This window comes from Durio zibethinus, chromosome 18 (assembly GCF_047325235.1).
Source record: "Durio zibethinus cultivar Kanyao isolate XHJ-2024 chromosome 18, ASM4732523v1, whole genome shotgun sequence".
NCBI lineage: Eukaryota > Viridiplantae > Streptophyta > Magnoliopsida > Malvales > Malvaceae > Durio > Durio zibethinus.
The window spans coordinates 8,312,933-8,330,130 of record NC_143179.1 but is presented as its reverse complement, the minus strand read 5'-3'; the positions used below and the strand labels follow the sequence as shown (position 1 = coordinate 8,330,130).

General features: G+C 31.8%; 2 protein-coding genes across 2 annotated transcripts; one reads left to right on the top strand and one right to left on the bottom strand.

The window, feature by feature from the left end:
* The first annotated feature begins 4,918 nt into the window (after nucleotides 1-4,918).
* On the top strand, nucleotides 4,919-12,560 carry LOC111300885 (LRR receptor-like serine/threonine-protein kinase ERECTA). The gene is made up of 27 exons (XM_022896473.2): nucleotides 4,919-5,355; nucleotides 5,737-5,875; nucleotides 6,049-6,120; nucleotides 6,402-6,473; nucleotides 6,586-6,657; nucleotides 6,754-6,825; nucleotides 6,921-6,992; nucleotides 7,138-7,209; nucleotides 7,323-7,394; nucleotides 7,486-7,554; nucleotides 7,653-7,724; nucleotides 7,837-7,908; nucleotides 8,068-8,139; nucleotides 8,321-8,392; nucleotides 8,468-8,539; nucleotides 8,627-8,698; nucleotides 8,834-8,905; nucleotides 8,980-9,051; nucleotides 9,134-9,205; nucleotides 9,294-9,365; nucleotides 9,803-9,871; nucleotides 9,986-10,057; nucleotides 10,179-10,252; nucleotides 10,494-10,622; nucleotides 10,918-11,265; nucleotides 11,473-11,843; nucleotides 11,977-12,560. The coding sequence occupies exons 1-27, from the start codon at nucleotides 5,271-5,273 to the stop codon at nucleotides 12,346-12,348; spliced, it is 2,952 nt and encodes a 983-aa protein (XP_022752208.2). The 5' UTR covers nucleotides 4,919-5,270; the 3' UTR covers nucleotides 12,349-12,560.
* Nucleotides 12,561-15,438: 2,878 nt separating this feature from the next.
* LOC111300403 (protein OXIDATIVE STRESS 3 LIKE 1-like) lies at nucleotides 15,439-16,835 on the bottom strand. Its single transcript, XM_022896041.2, has 2 exons — nucleotides 16,318-16,835; nucleotides 15,439-16,123 (listed from the first exon to the last, which is right to left on the bottom strand). The coding sequence occupies exons 1-2, from the start codon at nucleotides 16,644-16,646 to the stop codon at nucleotides 15,619-15,621; spliced, it is 834 nt and encodes a 277-aa protein (XP_022751776.2). The 5' UTR covers nucleotides 16,647-16,835; the 3' UTR covers nucleotides 15,439-15,618.
* Nucleotides 16,836-17,198: the final 363 nt, after the last annotated feature.

Sequence of the window (17,198 nt, the reverse complement as noted above, 5' to 3'; positions counted from 1 at the left end):
CGTTTCAATCCCATCGACCCTCAAGTCGTACTAGCTGACATTCAAAGCATTAATGGCAATTAATCCCCGTTGCATTTTCACATCAGTACATCATGCTTGCAGAAATCAGCTAAACCGGAGAATGTGCTTGAGAAAGAGAGGATCAAGCTTAGTCCTACGAGTCTAAAACAATGTCCTACACGGCCCACATTCAAGGGGATTATTTGTCTGTCGGTAAGGATTGAATTGAGTTTATAAATTTAGGAAGAAGGGATAAAATCTTCTCTCTATTAAGTAAACTTCGGTGGCAGAAAGTCGCGACGAATGAAATAAAATAATTTTAAGTATGGGTAAATCAGATTTTTATTTTTTTTTTTGTGAAAGAGAAAAGATAGAATGTTCGGTTCCCTGGTCAAAGTAATATTCGACGGCTTAAAAAATAATTATTATAAATTATACATTGAATATAATTTTAATAAAAATTTTAGATTCATTTCTTTCAGAAAAAATAATTTTTAAAAAATATTTATATTTTTTAAATAATTTTTTTAATTATTTAGATAAATTAATAAATATATATTTTTGTTGTTTGATTTTTTTAAAATAAATTTTTAAAAATAATATTAATATAACTATTAAAATATTAAAAATTATTTATTTAAAAATATATTGAAATTATTAATATTTTAAAAATATATAATTTAATTACAATATTTAATATTAAAATATTATGTTAATATAAAAAATAATTAAAATAAAACTATTTATTATTCTTTATATTATTTATTAATTTATTATTTATTAATAATATTTACTAATATATTATTTATTAATAGTATATTATTTATAAGTGCAATTATACTTAAAAATATTAATACATAATTTTATTCATAGATAATTCTTTTTCAAAAAATATCTTATTTTTTTAAAATTCGTAAAACTATTTTAAAATTTTAATTTCATTTTTTATTGATCAATAAATTATTTTTCGTTGATTAACTAATTTTTTTATCAAATAAATACCTAAAAATATAAAAAAAATTTTTGCGAAATAAACGAACATCAAATTCAAAATCTTGAAGCGAACAACCGCTCTAATTTCTTTTTTTTTTTTTCAAGTAGTGTCATATGGATTTATTTTTCTAACAATAAACAAATACTAGTAGACATAAAAAAAAAAAAAAAACCAGTGGCTTTTCATCGTAAATCTCGTTATCCAAAATTGAATTGTGAAAGTAATTCTTTATCTTTTTAAGTAAATTTGTTAATTAATAAATATATGGATCATATAAAATATTAATAATTTATATTATATTATATTTTATATAAAATATATTTTTGAGTTTTATAAAATTAATATATGATTTTTATTAAAATTTTAAATATTTTTATTTTTCATTTTTTTCATATAGTTTTATCCTATTATAAATTATCAAATTTATTTTTTATATTCATAAAACAGATTGAGGATATTCTTCTTTTTGAAAATTGGAAGATACTGGGTGTAAATTCATGAAGAAATATGACCATGGTTCATGGCTAATGGCTAATGGCTAATGGCCCTACCAAGAAAAACCTAAAGAAACACACATTAAATGGGCACGTGATTGGGAGTTGAAAGGACTTTTCATGGAAAAACGGTTTACATGTGAATGGTAGGTCCACTGTACCCCTCTATATTTACTAATCTTTTGATTTTTAATTATTTATTTATTTTTTATCCGAGAAAACATCCAGTTTGGCATATAATCACGTTGCCATGCCCTCATTTGGTTACAGATTGGTGGACCCGACTCTTTTTTCTGATTGAGATGGGAATCGAAAGTACAAGTACTATCACTAACAATTTGAAAGCCACCGCACTTGGGCTAAGACGTGAAATTTTCATGGTGAAATATTTAAAACATGAGATTGTGATATAATATAAAATTATATTATTTAAAATTTTAATAAAAATTATAAATAAATTTAATAAAATAAATATTTATTTTATATTTTTATCATTATTATATATAATTTTTATATAAAATATGATATGAATGTATAAATTATTAGTATTTTATATAATAAAATATGAATTATTAAATATAATGTTTTATTTAAATAAAAATTAATTATTTAATTTTAATAATTTGAATCAAAATTAATCTAATTAATATTTTTTAATTTTGGTTTGCCTATAAAAGATCATTCATTTATCTTTTTCAATATTTAAATTCAAAACTTTCAAATTAAAAATCTTTAAAATCCAATTATTAACTTGCTATTATTAAGGACAAATTATTTGCATGTTTGCCATTTAAATTTTATTTAGAATTATTTAGAATGGTAAAAATGGTAAAAATGTTTATATTTGTTGAGGCATTTGAAGTTGGGTCCACAAACACCAATTGTACACAATACTCAAATTGCCATCACCATTCACCAAATTTTTATAAATTTCCCTATAATAACTTAGTTTTGTGTTTTAATGAAAATCAGTTAAGATTATAATAATTTAGCTTATCAATCATCAATATTTATATATTAAAATAACATTTCAAAAAATTATTTACTTCACTACATGTTAAAATAAGTTTTAGAAAGATTTTTTGATTAATACATGAAAATTTATTTCGACACTTACATATTAAGTGAGGTTTAAATTATATAATATTTTTAGTGTGATAAAGTTAAATTTATTGTATCATCAATTAAGTTTAAATATTAATTTTAGTAAAATTTATTTAATATGAAATTTTTTTTGAAAATTTTTTAATTATAATTATAATAAATTTGTAATCATAATTAAAATAATTTTATTTTTATCAAAATTAATTTCTTTATCAATTCAAATGTAACTTGAAACAATTTGATTCGACATGTGATATTACTTTTATATTAACAAATGATTATTTTTTTGTTTTAATTAAGAAATATTATTAAATATTGAATATTAATTATAAAAATATTATTTACTTCTATGGTCCAAGGAGGTATAATAGAACATAAAAGAAATAATAAAAAATAAAAAGAGAGTGACGTAAGGGAAGAGTGTCAGTGGGGGGCGATGACTATTGAGAAAGACATGTTACCGTAAGAGGAATATAAGCTTCTAAATATACTTAATTAAATTCCTCAAATAAATTTAAAAAAATTACAGCTAGAAATACCGAAAGAGCAATAATCGCACGCAGAAAGTCCCAGAATTGAAAAGGACAACGTTAACGGCGTGCGAGAGAGAGAGACAGAGAGAGAAAGCGAGAGGACGTGACGGCGTCAAAACTGTGAATGTGGGGCCCAACAACATTTCATCATTATGGGGAAGAAGAGGTATCAGAGATAGTGAGAAGACGAGACAAATTACCTTCCCGAGGTAAAAAAAAAAAAATATTGTGAATGTATCCGAAATTAAATATTTAACGTAATGTTTAAATTTTAAAAATTTTTAGTATAATATTTAAATTATAAATTTATTAATTAATATTTTTAATATAATTGATTTTTAAATATGATATATCATAAAATATTTTTAAATATTATATTAATTAATAAAATATCATATTAAATATTTTTATTAACTTAAAAATTATTTATAAAATTAACCAAAAAAACGAAGTATTTTTGAGAAAAGATTGATTGGATGACTTTTTTTTTTTTTTTTTTCTTTCCTCGACCAGATATTAGCTCAGTGTACGTACGATTGGCCTTTTCTTGTGGCCCTTAAAATTTTTTTTTTTTAACAATTAGCAAAACTTCTTTATTCATCCTTTTCTTTCAAGATTCTGAATTCTGGCCCCCTTTTTCATGGCCACGTCAATGACTGATTTTACCGGAATCAGATCAGTAAAAATGTAATGAAACAGAATACCAACAGAAACAGTGTTGTAGATGATGTAAATTTATATTTTATTAATATAATATAACAAAATGTATTATTTTTAGCTAAAATGATAAAGATATAAAATCAAAACTTTAGTAGATGCAAATAATTTTTTAAATTTGACGGTCGTTAATTGTGAGTAAAAAATTTATTTACGTTCACGTAACTTGATTTTTTTATAATAATATACATTATAAATGACAAATTTAATAAACTAATTTATTGTATTACACCATATTTATTTGATAATAAAATAACTAATTTTTAAAATTCAACTTAAGTGAAATCGCTTTAATCTTTCAAAATTGTTTATAACACTAAAAACGACATATATTTGAGAAAGTAGCTTAAGATTATTATTAATATTTTTCCTTTCATGAATAATTTATTTGTTAATAAATATTGAGTATTTTTGTGTTTATTAGAAATAATTGGTTATAAGTTTTTTATGAAGTAATTTTTTAATAAATTTCCTGCAAATTTAGTTTAAAAAATAAAACGTTTAATCGTTAAAACAGGAAGCTAAACTAAACTGATAGTACGGCGATGATGATTCCTTGGCGGGGAGAGCAGTTAATAACGGAAAGTAACTTGCGACTGCCAAAATCATTAAAAAAACAAAAAAAAAACACTGTAAAAAGAATCTAAATTTCAATTAAATTAAATTAACCTTATAGTAATATTCAAAGCATATGAGAAATTAAAAAAAAAAAAAAGAGCATTGTTTGTCCACCCAAAAAGGATTGTTTTTTCTGCAGCAAAAATACACAAAGAAAGCGACCCTTGATTTGTTTGGTAACTATTTTATAACTACCCCTTTAAATAGAGAAAAAAATTAAAAAAAAAAAAAAGAAAGAAGAGAGGCAGAGCTGGAGGTGTTTGCAGTAGGCAGGGGAGATGGCAGAGCAATGGCAGATAGGTTTTTTAACTTTATGTATGAAATAATTCTTCTTCCTTTCACATTCTCTCTCTTACTCTGTTTTTTTTAACAGTTGTAAGTGTTTTTCATTTTCTCTTTGGCACTTTTCTCTAACTCTTTGGGCACTGTATGTAGGGATGAGGAAGGAAGGGGTCTATGTGGCAGAACGATGTGATGTAACGGCCAGGGTCCTCTTCTTCTTCTTCTTCTTCTCGTTACCCAGTAAATGAAAAGTCATCAAAAAAACTAAATGTGGTAAAAGAAATACAATAGGGAGGGCAACAACAACAACAACAAGACCAGAGAATTATCATAAAAAGTGGGCTCATTTGTATTCTCCGTTATCTTTTTCATGTTGGTGACACCAGTGGAGCAGTAGAGAGAAAGGAAGAGGTTTTTCTCCTGGGTTTTTCGAAGAAGAAACGTTGTCGTTTCCTTTTCTTTCTCTTTGGCTAAGATATCACATGGGAGGTTTTGCTTGAAAAATAAGGTTTCTTCTTGCAAGGTTAAATGATGGCATTGGCATTTCGTTTGGAATTTGTCTTCTTGGTTTCTCTCTTCTGTTTGGGTTTTGCTTTGGTGGATTCCGAAGATGGTAAGTGTTCCATTCTCTCATAAATAAAAAGGGTCTTGTTTCTTTATTATTAAATTCTTTTTCTGGGTTTTGTTTGGGTACCCTGAAAATGTAAGAAAACTATGGCAACTGAAGTCAGAAGCTTTTCTTATTCAATATTTAAAGATTACCCTTTTAATTCTTTTTTAAAACTGCCTGCCGGTGTACTGCTTACCACTGATTCTGAAACCTAGCTTCTTGCTTTTGATTTTCATCTATTCTTACAGTTATGATTCATGCTTGAAGCATTTTTAACTTTTTTTTTCGAAGGGTGTTGAAGATAGATTGATTGCTTCTGTGTTGTATGTCTGTATATTTACAATGAAATTCGAGCTTTTGTCTAAATTTTGTAATGTAATGAAGGAGCAACACTGCTGGAGATAAAGAAGTCGTTTAGGGATGTGTACAATTTTCTATATGACTGGACCGATACACCATCTTCAGATTATTGTGTTTGGAAAGGGGTCACTTGCGACAACGTCACCTTCAATGTCATTGCTCTGTAAGTTTTGATACCATAATTCTTTGACTTTGGTGTCTTTGTTTTATGTCTTTGTCTTGGTCATTGTCATTGTCATTCTTGATGGTAAAATATTTCTTGGTTTGCCGAAGTTCGGTTTTTGTTTTCCTCTTTTTCGGCTGATGTTTATGTTTGTTTGGTTTCTGGCACTGTAGTAACCTATCAGGCTTAAATGTTGACGGGGAAATCTCACCAGCAATTGGAAACCTCAAGGACCTTCTCACCGTGTACTGTTATTGTTTCTCTGCCTCGTCTTTGAAATTCCGTCTATGTTTTATATTTTGTTCTTCCCCTGTTTCTCTCTTTTTGTTGGAAATATTTTTAGTAGGAAGTTTATATGGAAATAATATGTTTGTTATAAAGAGTAAGTGTATTCTCTTGAATTGTCGTAATTTTTTCCTTTAAAAGAATTGTTGAAGCGAATGGAGCCAATACTTATTTGCTGTTGTGCATGAAATTGGGATGGATTTGAATTTAGATTGACAAAGGTTTTATCTTATTTGATCAGTGACCTCAGAGGAAATCGCCTGTCTGGACAAATCCCCGATGAGATTGGTGACTGTTCATCTTTGAAAAGCCTGTAAGTGGTTTAGGAGAAAAGAGCGCAGAAATATGATATTATGGATGTTTTTGATAAAATTTAGATAAGTAGCTTGTCAATTAGATTGAACATTGTTAACTGGTGTTATCAGGGATTTGTCTTTTAATGAGTTATATGGAGACATACCTTTTTCAATCTCGAAACTGAAACAACTGGAATTTCTGTAAGTGGCTTTTGAAGCATTTCTCACTGTACTATGTCACTTAAATTCTTGGCTTGCTCAGTTGTACTAATTTGAAGTTTTTTTAAATGACTTCAGAATATTGAAAAACAATCAGTTAATTGGACCAATACCTTCAACTTTGTCACAGATTCCAAACTTGAAAGTCTTGTAAGTTCTTCCTTCTAATGTCTTAACATTGTAGTACGATTCACTGATGAGTGGATGATATTTTCATGCCCTAACTCGTGACATATTGGCCCCAGGGACCTGGCACAAAATAAACTCAGTGGGGAAATACCAAGGCTCATCTATTGGAATGAAGTGTTACAGTATCTGTGAGTGGAAAATAGTTACTGCGTCTGCAACCTTTCTTTCTACTGTATAACAGTTCAGTTTGAATATTTTTCCCATCTAATGATATCTTCTCATGAATCCTTGGCCTGGTTTTTTAAAATTATTTTCTTTTCTTTCCCATTGTAGTGGCTTGCGAGGAAACAATCTGGTAGGTACACTCTCTCCAGACATGTGCCAACTAACTGGTTTATGGTACTTGTAAGTTTCCTTACTATCCCTTTTTGTTATTGAAGAAGCTCATACTTTCTTTGTATCTTCTGGCGTGTGCAGTTCTTTTCTAGTCTAACTTAAGCTCTCTATATTGTTTGCAGTGATGTAAGGAACAACAGTTTGACTGGCAGGATCCCTCAGAATATAGGCAACTGCACTGCCTTCCAGGTCTTGTATGTACTCATCATCTAGCTCAATAAATCAATGCTTTCAAAGTGCCTATATTAGTTAATTAAAAGCATCTCTTTTTCTTGTGATTGGTAGGGACTTGTCCTACAACCAGCTAACTGGGGAAATTCCATTCAATATTGGGTTCTTGCAAGTAGCTACATTGTATGTGCCTGAAAATTTCCTTTTTTTCCCCCATAATGACCGTGTGCCAGCAAAATGGTTAGTTTATTAAGTGTTCTCATGTTGATTTTATTGCTTAGATCTTTGCAAGGTAATCATCTTTCAGGGAAGATCCCATCTGTTATTGGTCTGATGCAGGCACTTGCTGTATTGTAAGTGCCTTTTGTTTGTAACTGCATTGAAGTTCTATAACCATCATTTGAATTCTCTTTTTCTTGTGTTATCAATCTTATGTCCTGTCACTTTCCCGTGTGTACCATCCAGGGATTTAAGCTGCAACAAGTTAAGTGGACCTATTCCTCCTATTTTGGGGAATCTGACTTACACAGAAAAATTGTAAGTAGTTGGTTGCTGTTCGTGTACATTTAATATCATTTGTTAGTGTAATTCTGATTGCAACTTGCAAGTTTTAGAATATGAAATTCAAAGTATGGTGAGACAGCTGCTAGAATATTTCTTGAGTGATATTTTGATGGAATATACCAAATGTTGTAGATATTTGCATGGTAACCGACTAACCGGATCAATTCCCCCGGAGCTTGGGAATATGACAAAGCTGCACTACTTGTAAGATTACTTTGTCTTTGTTTATCTTGCCTATTTCCAATGTTAATTGGCCTCTGCCAAATTGTTCTGCTATGTGATATCTGAATTGGCCATTTAACATATCAGTTGTATCGATGCCAAACTGCCAATGAATGTGAAGAAAGTATTATCAGCATTTCAAGCATTATTTTGCATTGTGCAGGGAAATGAATGATAATCATCTTTCAGGACATATTCCACCCGAGCTTGGGAAGCTAACTGAATTGTTTGATCTGTATGTTAGTCGGCTTGGCTGTTCAATATATGTTGGGTCCCATTATATCATTAGCACTGATAAAATTTTTTGCAGGAATGTTGCTAACAACAACCTTGGAGGACCTATTCCTGATAATCTTAGCTCATGCACGAATCTCAACAGCCTGTAAGCACTGATCCCATCTCTGTAACTTTTTTTCTTTTAAATTTGAACAGTTTAAAGGTACTTATCTATTGATTGAATTGATGGCAGCAATGTGCATGGTAACAAGTTGAACGGAACCATTCCACCTGCTTTTGAAAGGCTAGAGAGTATGACCTATCTGTAAGCATCACTCTTGTTATATTAAATGCTTGGCTCAAATGTTTGGAATCATGCATTATTTCCTTTCTTAGTGTTCCCTCTTTATTTTGTCATGATGAATCTCATCACTCTAATCATGTCTTTGTATCTCCTTAGGAATCTCTCCTCTAACAACATCAAGGGTTCTATACCAATTGAGCTCTCCCGTATTGGCAATTTAGATACTCTGTAAGTATTAAGTGCCCTAAGGTTTTCCTCTTTGTTAATTTTATTGGTTCTTAATTGTCTTTTTGTTTTGTCAGGGACATTTCTAACAACAAAATTGGTGGCTCTATCCCTTCATCCCTTGGTGATTTGGAACACCTTCTGAAGCTGTGAGTGCTTCTGGAAAATAGTATCTGTTTTAAGTGCTTAGCAAAGACTTTCGCCTTCTTATTGCTTTATTTATTTTTCTAGGAATTTAAGCAGAAATCATTTGACAGGAGTCATACCAGCAGAATTTGGTAATCTAAGAAGTATTATGGAGATGTAAGAAATCTTAAATTTTACTTCCATGAATAGGCTATAGCTTTCAATAGTCCTTGCTGACTTCTTGTCTTATGCTTTTACATTGTAGAGACCTTTCTAATAATCATCTCTCAGGCATTATTCCTCAGGAACTAATGCAGCTTCAGAACATGTTCTCATTGTAAGTAACTGTGTCAACTCCAATTCTGAACTTCTTTGGTGTTGGAAAGAACATGCCAGTATATACGACACTTCCATCGATGGCATTTTTATGGCCTTAGCAAAAATTTAGAATGCTCTAGCAAAATGCTTAAGAGAAGCTGAACTAGTTGTTTCCTAGGTTTTACTTTTAGTTACATACTTTTAGAGCTTTGCTTTGGGATGGTTTATGGTGTACAAGTGAAGTCTTTGCAACAATGGACCTATCCTTTGCTTGTGTAAGTTGACAACTCGTGGCTGAGGGTTTTTAGATGGATTATTCGAGATGGTGTTGACTTCGAATGGAATATTTGCTCTTTTTTAGTTATGGATTATTGATTCTAGCGGTATTAAGGTTCTCAAACTTCTTGATGATATATGTCTTCATTCTTATAATACCCTGGTTCAAAATATGTGCAGGAGACTAGAAAACAATAATTTATCCGGAAACGTGATGTCACTAATCAACTGCATCAGTCTTACCATCTTGTGGGTTGATGATTTGCTAGATTTTGTGCTTTTTTTTTTTCTCTAACTTTACTTGCTTAATGGACAGTAACAGTGTCATCATATAACCCTATAAATTTCCCTCAAACCTTGCAGAAATGTATCCTACAACAATCTTGCTGGTGATATTCCCACAAGCAATAACTTTTCAAGATTTTCACCAGACAGGTAAGATTTTGCTCATCTGAATTTCGAACAAATATTTGTGAACAGAAAAGCTCAATTTAGCTGCTGCCTTTTTTTTTTTCCCACCAAAGCTGATTACAAACTGACAACTTCTTGTTTGCAGTTTTATTGGAAATCCCGGGCTTTGTGGCGATTGGTTTTCTTCTCCATGCCATGGGCCTCATCCCACAGAGAGAGGTAATTTTGACTTGAATATAGAGATTAACACAATGCGCTACTACCTGTTCATTTCGACATCTATAAACATAAGATTCTCAGCACTATTACTCGAGTGAAAGAATTTTTTCTATGTTGATATCATATTTCTTAAATAGTCATTCAATGATGTTAGAGGGTCAATATTTTCTGGGTATGTTAAGATCTTTCTGTTCTCTTGGGTTGATTATTCATTTCGTTCTGCTCACTCTTGTTTATGCAGTTGCAATCTCTAAAGCAGCAATCCTGGGAATTGCACTTGGTGCACTTGTGATTCTTCTAATGATCTTGATTGCAGCATGTCGCCCGCACAATCCTACACCATTCCCAGATGGATCACTGGATAAGCCAGGTGCCTTCTTTTTTTGTGTAAACCCATGCAAGTCCTTTTGCCTTGTAGTATAAAGCATATAGATGTACAAAGAACTATTATCTGAGTTTCAAGGTTCCATTTGGGTTGCCGAATTAAAAAATGCACAAAATCATCTAGACTAGGTTAAATTTTGGAGAAGTGAAAAATGAGGAGATAGATTGGATAAGAAAAGTAATTATGAAAGGTTAATTGGTTTTTGTTCCTTATTTTTAGAGATGCCTTCCTATTGAAATTTATGCCCCCTGTTATTAACTTGTGGACTTGTTAACAACAGTTACTTACTCAACACCGAAGTTAGTGATCCTTAACATGAATATGGCACTTCATGTATACGAGGACATATTGAGGATGACTGAGAATTTGAGTGAGAAGTATATAATTGGCAGTGGTGCATCAAGCACAGTCTACAAATGTGTTCTTAAGAATTGCAAGCCAGTTGCCATCAAGAGACTCTACTCTCACCATCCACAGTGCTTGAAGGAATTTGAGACAGAACTTGAGACAGTAGGGAGTATTAAGCACCGAAATCTGGTCAGCCTTCAAGGATATTCTCTCTCCCCTTCTGGAAACCTTCTCTTCTATGACTACATGGAAAATGGCAGTCTTTGGGATCTCCTTCATGGTAAGTTTTTCTTCTAAGAATGAAACAATACCCTGCATGTTTACAATATTACATACCTAATATTCTGGTGTTAGAATATGTTGGTATTTCTCGAGCTTATCTCTATGCTCATTTGACTCATGGAAAACAATTTTTCTTATCATCCATGGTAAGAAAGCACCCTTTTCCCTTTTTGAATTATAAATTCCATGTATTCTTTTACTGCAGTTTCGTCCAAGAAGAAAAAGCTTGATTGGGACACTCGTTTAAAGATAGGACTTGGAGCAGCACAAGGGTTATCATATTTGCATTACGACTGTAGTCCCCGAATCATCCACAGGGACGTAAAGTCATCGAACATTTTGTTGGACAAGGACTTTGAGGCTCATCTTACTGATTTTGGCATTGCGAAAAGCTTATGCATATCAAAGTCTCACACTTCCACGTACATATTGGGCACCATTGGTTATATAGACCCTGAGTATGCTCGAACTTCCCGACTGACTGAGAAATCTGATGTTTACAGCTATGGGATTGTTCTACTTGAGTTATTAACTGGAAGAAAAGCTGTAGACAATGAATCCAATCTCCATCATCTGGTTAGTTTTAATCTCATCTTTCATAATTTGAACTATCATGCAAACACTGAGCCTTATATTCATTTTGATCAGATACTATATTTTGGGTTTACTCGTAGTTTAAAAACTCATTTGGTATTGCATGTGGTATCAGATTTTGTCCAAGACTGCCAATAACGCAGTCATGGAAACCGTTGATCCGGAGATCACTGGTACTTGCAAGGATCTTGGAGCAGTCAAGAAAGCTTTTCAGCTTGCCCTTCTATGCACCAAGAGACACCCATCAGATCGACCAACGATGCATGAAGTGACACGTGTTCTAGGAAGTCTAATGCCATTGGACACTCCACCAAAACAGCCAACCTCAATCCAACCAACGCCTCTGCCATCTACCAAGGCGACTTCCTACATGGATGAGTATGCAAATCTCAAGACTCCACACTTGGTCAATTGCCCATCTATGAGTACCTCGGATGCCCAACTCTTCCAAAAGTTTGGAGAGGTTATATCTCAAAATATTGAGTAAAGGAAGTTTGAAGCCATCAATGTAATATCAACATTCCAGGAATGAGCATTAGATTAATGAAAGATCAAATTGATGGGAAAATGTGTATAAAGACTCTGGTATCAATTATTGTAGCTTAGAGAAAAATGGAAAAGATGCTAATAGTAGTACCACATTCATGCTTGTATATTGTACTGCGTGAAATTATGGTAGTAATTTTGGCATTGTCTGAAGTGGGACCTTTGCCTGTGGCAACAAAGCTTCTGGCCTGGTGGGGTTACAGTTTCAGTTTCAGGCTCAGGGGGAGTAGGGTGCTTGCAGGCAGGTCTGCATAAAGCTAATTATATGCATGACCAGCAATAATGCTCTGAGAAGCCTTAGCTGGGTTCTGCTCCCCTTCCCTGGACCTAAACAGAACATCTGTTTGAATGCTGAAAGATAACACCATTGATTTGCTGTGTTGCCACCATCTTAAAAATCTTCTTGTTCGGGTCTGTGCCTCATCCCATAAGTGGAAACTGATTGATTAATGAGTCTGCCTAGTTTTTCCCGCATTTCACCTATTCTGATGATAGACAGAATAATCTGACCGGTTAAAAGATTCTACGAAGTTGGGATTGTGCTACTTTTTATTATTAGACAAGGGAAGCCAATCGATGGATCATATAGTTGGTACCTTTATATTCTCACAGTTATGGCTTTTTTATTTAACAGTAATGAATTTCTAAGTTTTATTCAATATATTTTTATGAATTAATTCAAAAAGATTTCTTTATGTCGAATTTAATTATTGGTCTTCAACTTTTAACTTTAATTTTTTTACTAAGTTTGTTCAAGGCCAAGGAAGGGCAAGCTTTGATTTTTGTACTCCTTATTTTGTTTGATCATCCATTTTATTCGTTACAATAGACTTTAATAAAAGTATATTCACTGAATTTCATATGCATATGTCTGATCAGAATCATGAGAATGACTTGACAAAAGTGGTTGATTGCACTTTCATAAGGTGTCAGGTTAAATTGAAATTGATAATCGATAAGTGATCAACTTGAATATAAAATTATAAAAATGAATTTTATTATGTGTAAGTGAGTTTGATTTGACTAAACTTAAATATAAAAGTATAAGAACAAATTTTATTACATAAAGATGAAAATAAAATAAATTTATTATATAATAAATTTTAAAAAATCAATAAAAATTTTTTTTAGTTTTGATATCATATTAAGTATCTAATTTAAAATTTATTAGTAATAAGTTAAGAGATCTAATTTAAATATAAAATTACAAAATATTAAATATTTATTAAATGTAAGATAATACCGTACTAATAGACCCGTGACAAATTTGAAAATGACATGATAAAAATTTTTTTTTTATGTGACAAATTTGAAAAAAAGTAACAAAAAACAAATTTGGAAATGTCATGATAGAAGAAGTTTTTCATGTGACAAATCTGAAAAAAGCAATAAAAAAAAATATTGACTTTGATATCATATTAAGTATTCAATTTAACATCAATTAGTAATAATTGAAGAAACTCAACTTAAATATATGATTATAGGATATTGGATATTTATTAGACGTAGAATAACATCACACTAACATATTCCTGTAGCCTTATATTTGAGTTAAATCTCTTCACTTATAGTTAATTAATTTTAAGTCAGATTTTTTTTTGTTACTTTTTCTAAATCTGTCATGTAATAGGTTTATTTTATTTTTGTCTACATGTGATGGGGGTATGTTAATGTAATATTATCTCACATTTAATAAATATCTAATATCTTATAATTTTATATTTAAATTGAATCTTTTTATCTATGAATTTTAAATTAAATACTTAATAGTACGGATGGTAAAACAAAAAAAAGTGTACAACGACAAATACACGTGCCTCAGTCGGGTGGGGGTGCTGTAACTGTAAACTAAATGGGCCTTTTACTTGATTGCTAATAGCCCAAACCAAGAAGAGATATGTAATGGATTATGAATGGCCTTGGCCCATTAGCAAATGGATCTTCTCTCGTAATTTTCTACTTTGCTTGCTTTGGTGTGAATATACAAACTTGGGTTGGGTCATTATGATTTCGGTCAGGCTTCAGTTCTATCTACTGATACTGATAAAAGGAATTAATGATGTTGTGATGGTACTTGCAGACTTGCAGTCATCTTCAAAAGCTTCAAGAGATTGAAAGGCCATCATTTTTTGTTGTTTTATCTCAATTCAATCCTGTACTATTTTTTAATAATATTTTAGCTTTTTTTTAGTGTTTTCCATGCACTTTTTTTTTTGGCAGGTTGGAGATGAAAATCGATGAAGCACTGGGCCCCAAATCTCATTTTTGGCTATCTTTCATTTATTTTGGCTAAATAATGTTAAATTGTTCAGTTTCTTGTGAGAAAGCATCAGAGTTTCAGTTGCATGTAAAATTCTAATTGCTGGATAAATGCCCAAGTACTTTCTGGAAAATCAAGATCCCCTGGACGGCTTCCCCAACAGTCACCTAGTAGTCAATGGGATAGCAACTGAATATTGATAAGGTCATCCAATGTATGTGGTAAAATTTTCAATATAGATATTGCAATTCCAGCAATAGAACCTCCGGTGCCAAAATTAAGTTATTCTACTGTATTATTTTAAGGGCCGGGCAGCTATTTGAACTTACATTCTAGCTCGTGTGAACGTTAATACATAGGTTTGACAAGGTGTCCGACTACTCTTTGAGGGCACAGGTTGGTACTCAAAGATTAGATTTGAGAAGCAAAGATTCTAAAATTTGTCAAATTCAGTCCATCAGCTGCTCTCATGACCACATTGGGTAGCCGTAGGACTAGGTGGGTACAACATTGCTTAGGAATAGGCATGAATTTTCTTCATTCAGAAGGAGGCTTCCTGTTTTAGAGTCATCTATTTCGATTGATGCATGATTGATTTAGATGGTTTCGCCCATTCTTTCACATTATTCTCCTACAAATGAAGCCATCATTTTCTGCCATGGAACAAATGTGATAAAAGAAACTATTTGAAATCAATTTCAGACGCTCTCCATTTACTTTCAATCAGCTCCGATTCTCTTCAGCATCAAAACAAGTAAACAGAAGCATGAAACTTGTTTGTTATCAACAAGTCACTTACAGGAATTGTTAAAATGCAATTAGCACTTAGCAGCGTGATCATACACCTGCATCAGGTAAAGAAAAACTACAAATTGTCAAAAACTGGAGGCAACATCTTCCTTTGGACAAGAAACGAGGCATAAAACATGCATATCCCAGCGTAAATCTCTTTCAAATCCCTTTCTTATAGTTAGTTCTATCATTAATTAAAGAGCAATGTGGATTTGTGGTTTCCATAACAGTAGTATATCCCCGTACATCAGCCAACGAGAAGGACCGCCAATCAGAGAAACTCCGGCTACTTGAAGGCGGCGACGATGGGGTATTATTATTATTATTATTATTATTGTTATTGAAAGATGTTCTGGTTTGTGGGTGCAATGGAGGAAGCCGAGGGCTTGAAGCTGAGGTAGAGTCGTCACTTGTGCTAGAGATACTTTCAGAGCTACCCATGGTAACAGCAAGAGCCAAGGTGCTTTTGCTTGAGCTAATCGGTTTAATGGGTCTTTTATTCCTGTTTTTGTCCCATACATGGTTGATTGCCAATAGGTTTCTTCTTCTCCTAGTATAGGCGTTTTCAGGTTTTGCTATTTCTCTAATCGATGAAGCTGAGGAAGCATCAGCCAAACTTGTGAAAGACTTTGATTTGCCATTGTAGAAGCTTGAGATGCCTCTCCTGTTTAAAACCACAAATTTGAATTTTTTTACATATTTTTCTAATTGAATTGACACAGATCTAAACCATTCTTACCTAAAAATGAATATTCTAAATACCCAGAAAAAAGAAAAGAAAAAGCCTTTGAGAAATAATTATATACTTTTTAGGAAAAAAAATCCGACAGGAGAACTAAGCCAAGTGGAGACACGAACCTCATAGGCAAAACCTGTTGGAGCGAATCCATCATGTCTAAACCACCTTTATAGGCGCTTTGAACCTCATTTTCCTCGAAATCTCTAACGTCCGAGGATCTTCCAGACACGTCATCACTATTCCTCCCGATCGAAGACGACGTCGTGGTAGACGATGAGCTCCTCCAATCGTCTTCCTCCTCCTCCTCCTCCTCCTCCTCCTCCTCCACCAGCAGCACCACCTCTTTCCGTTCCTTCATCGGCGAGGATTCAAACCTGGAAGTATCACAAGCGCACTCCATCACGCACCCAAACCCTGACGCTTCAATCCTTTCCGATGCAATCGACATGATTTACTTCTTCTGCCTTTCGCCACCCAAACCGTAAAAACAAAACAGAATAAAGAAGTCTTTCTTCCTCGAAGCAGAAACAAACAAAGATACAGCAAAAAAATATGAAAGAAAGACTGGAAGGAAGGCACGATATTAAGGGTTTATGCGTTTTGGAGATTTGATCGTTTGTCTGTTGTTGTAAATATAAAAATTTATATAAAAAAATAATTGATTATTGAATAAAGCATGTGGGGACCCTTACTCTTATCCACTCATTGTCAGAACCACATTACTGTTTTCATTTTCATAAAAAAAAATGAAAAAGAGCTGTTATCAGGTGTTTCCCGTGCCCACAATGTCTTGTCTGCATTCGAATATACTTTGATGCTAATAATATTATGCTTTATTTGAGCGAATTTTTTTTTTTTTAATTTTAAAGATAGATTAATCGGTTTGTTATATTAAGATAAAATATATTATATTTAATAATTATAAATAAATAATTATAAATTATATATTTAAAATAATTTTAATAATTAATTATCAATAAAATTTAAACTCAAAATTTTT

What these genes read in the sequence shown, in the direction of transcription:
- LOC111300885 (XM_022896473.2), top strand. Translation starts at nt 5,271, where the DNA reads ATGATGGCATTGGCATTTCGTTTGGAATTTGTCTTCTTGGTTTCTCTC. An exon ending in ATGCAGGCACTTGCTGTATT is followed by an intron (nt 7,725 to 7,836) that starts GTAAGTGCCTTT and finishes TGTACCATCCAG; the next exon opens with GGATTTAAGCTGCAACAAGT. An exon ending in ATTGGCAATTTAGATACTCT is followed by an intron (nt 8,906 to 8,979) that starts GTAAGTATTAAG and finishes TTGTTTTGTCAG; the next exon opens with GGACATTTCTAACAACAAAA.
- LOC111300403 (XM_022896041.2), bottom strand. Translation starts at nt 16,646, where the DNA reads ATGTCGATTGCATCGGAAAGGATTGAAGCGTCAGGGTTTGGGTGCGTG. An exon ending in CAACAGGTTTTGCCTATGAG is followed by an intron (nt 16,124 to 16,317) that starts GTTCGTGTCTCC and finishes GGTTTTAAACAG; the next exon opens with GAGAGGCATCTCAAGCTTCT.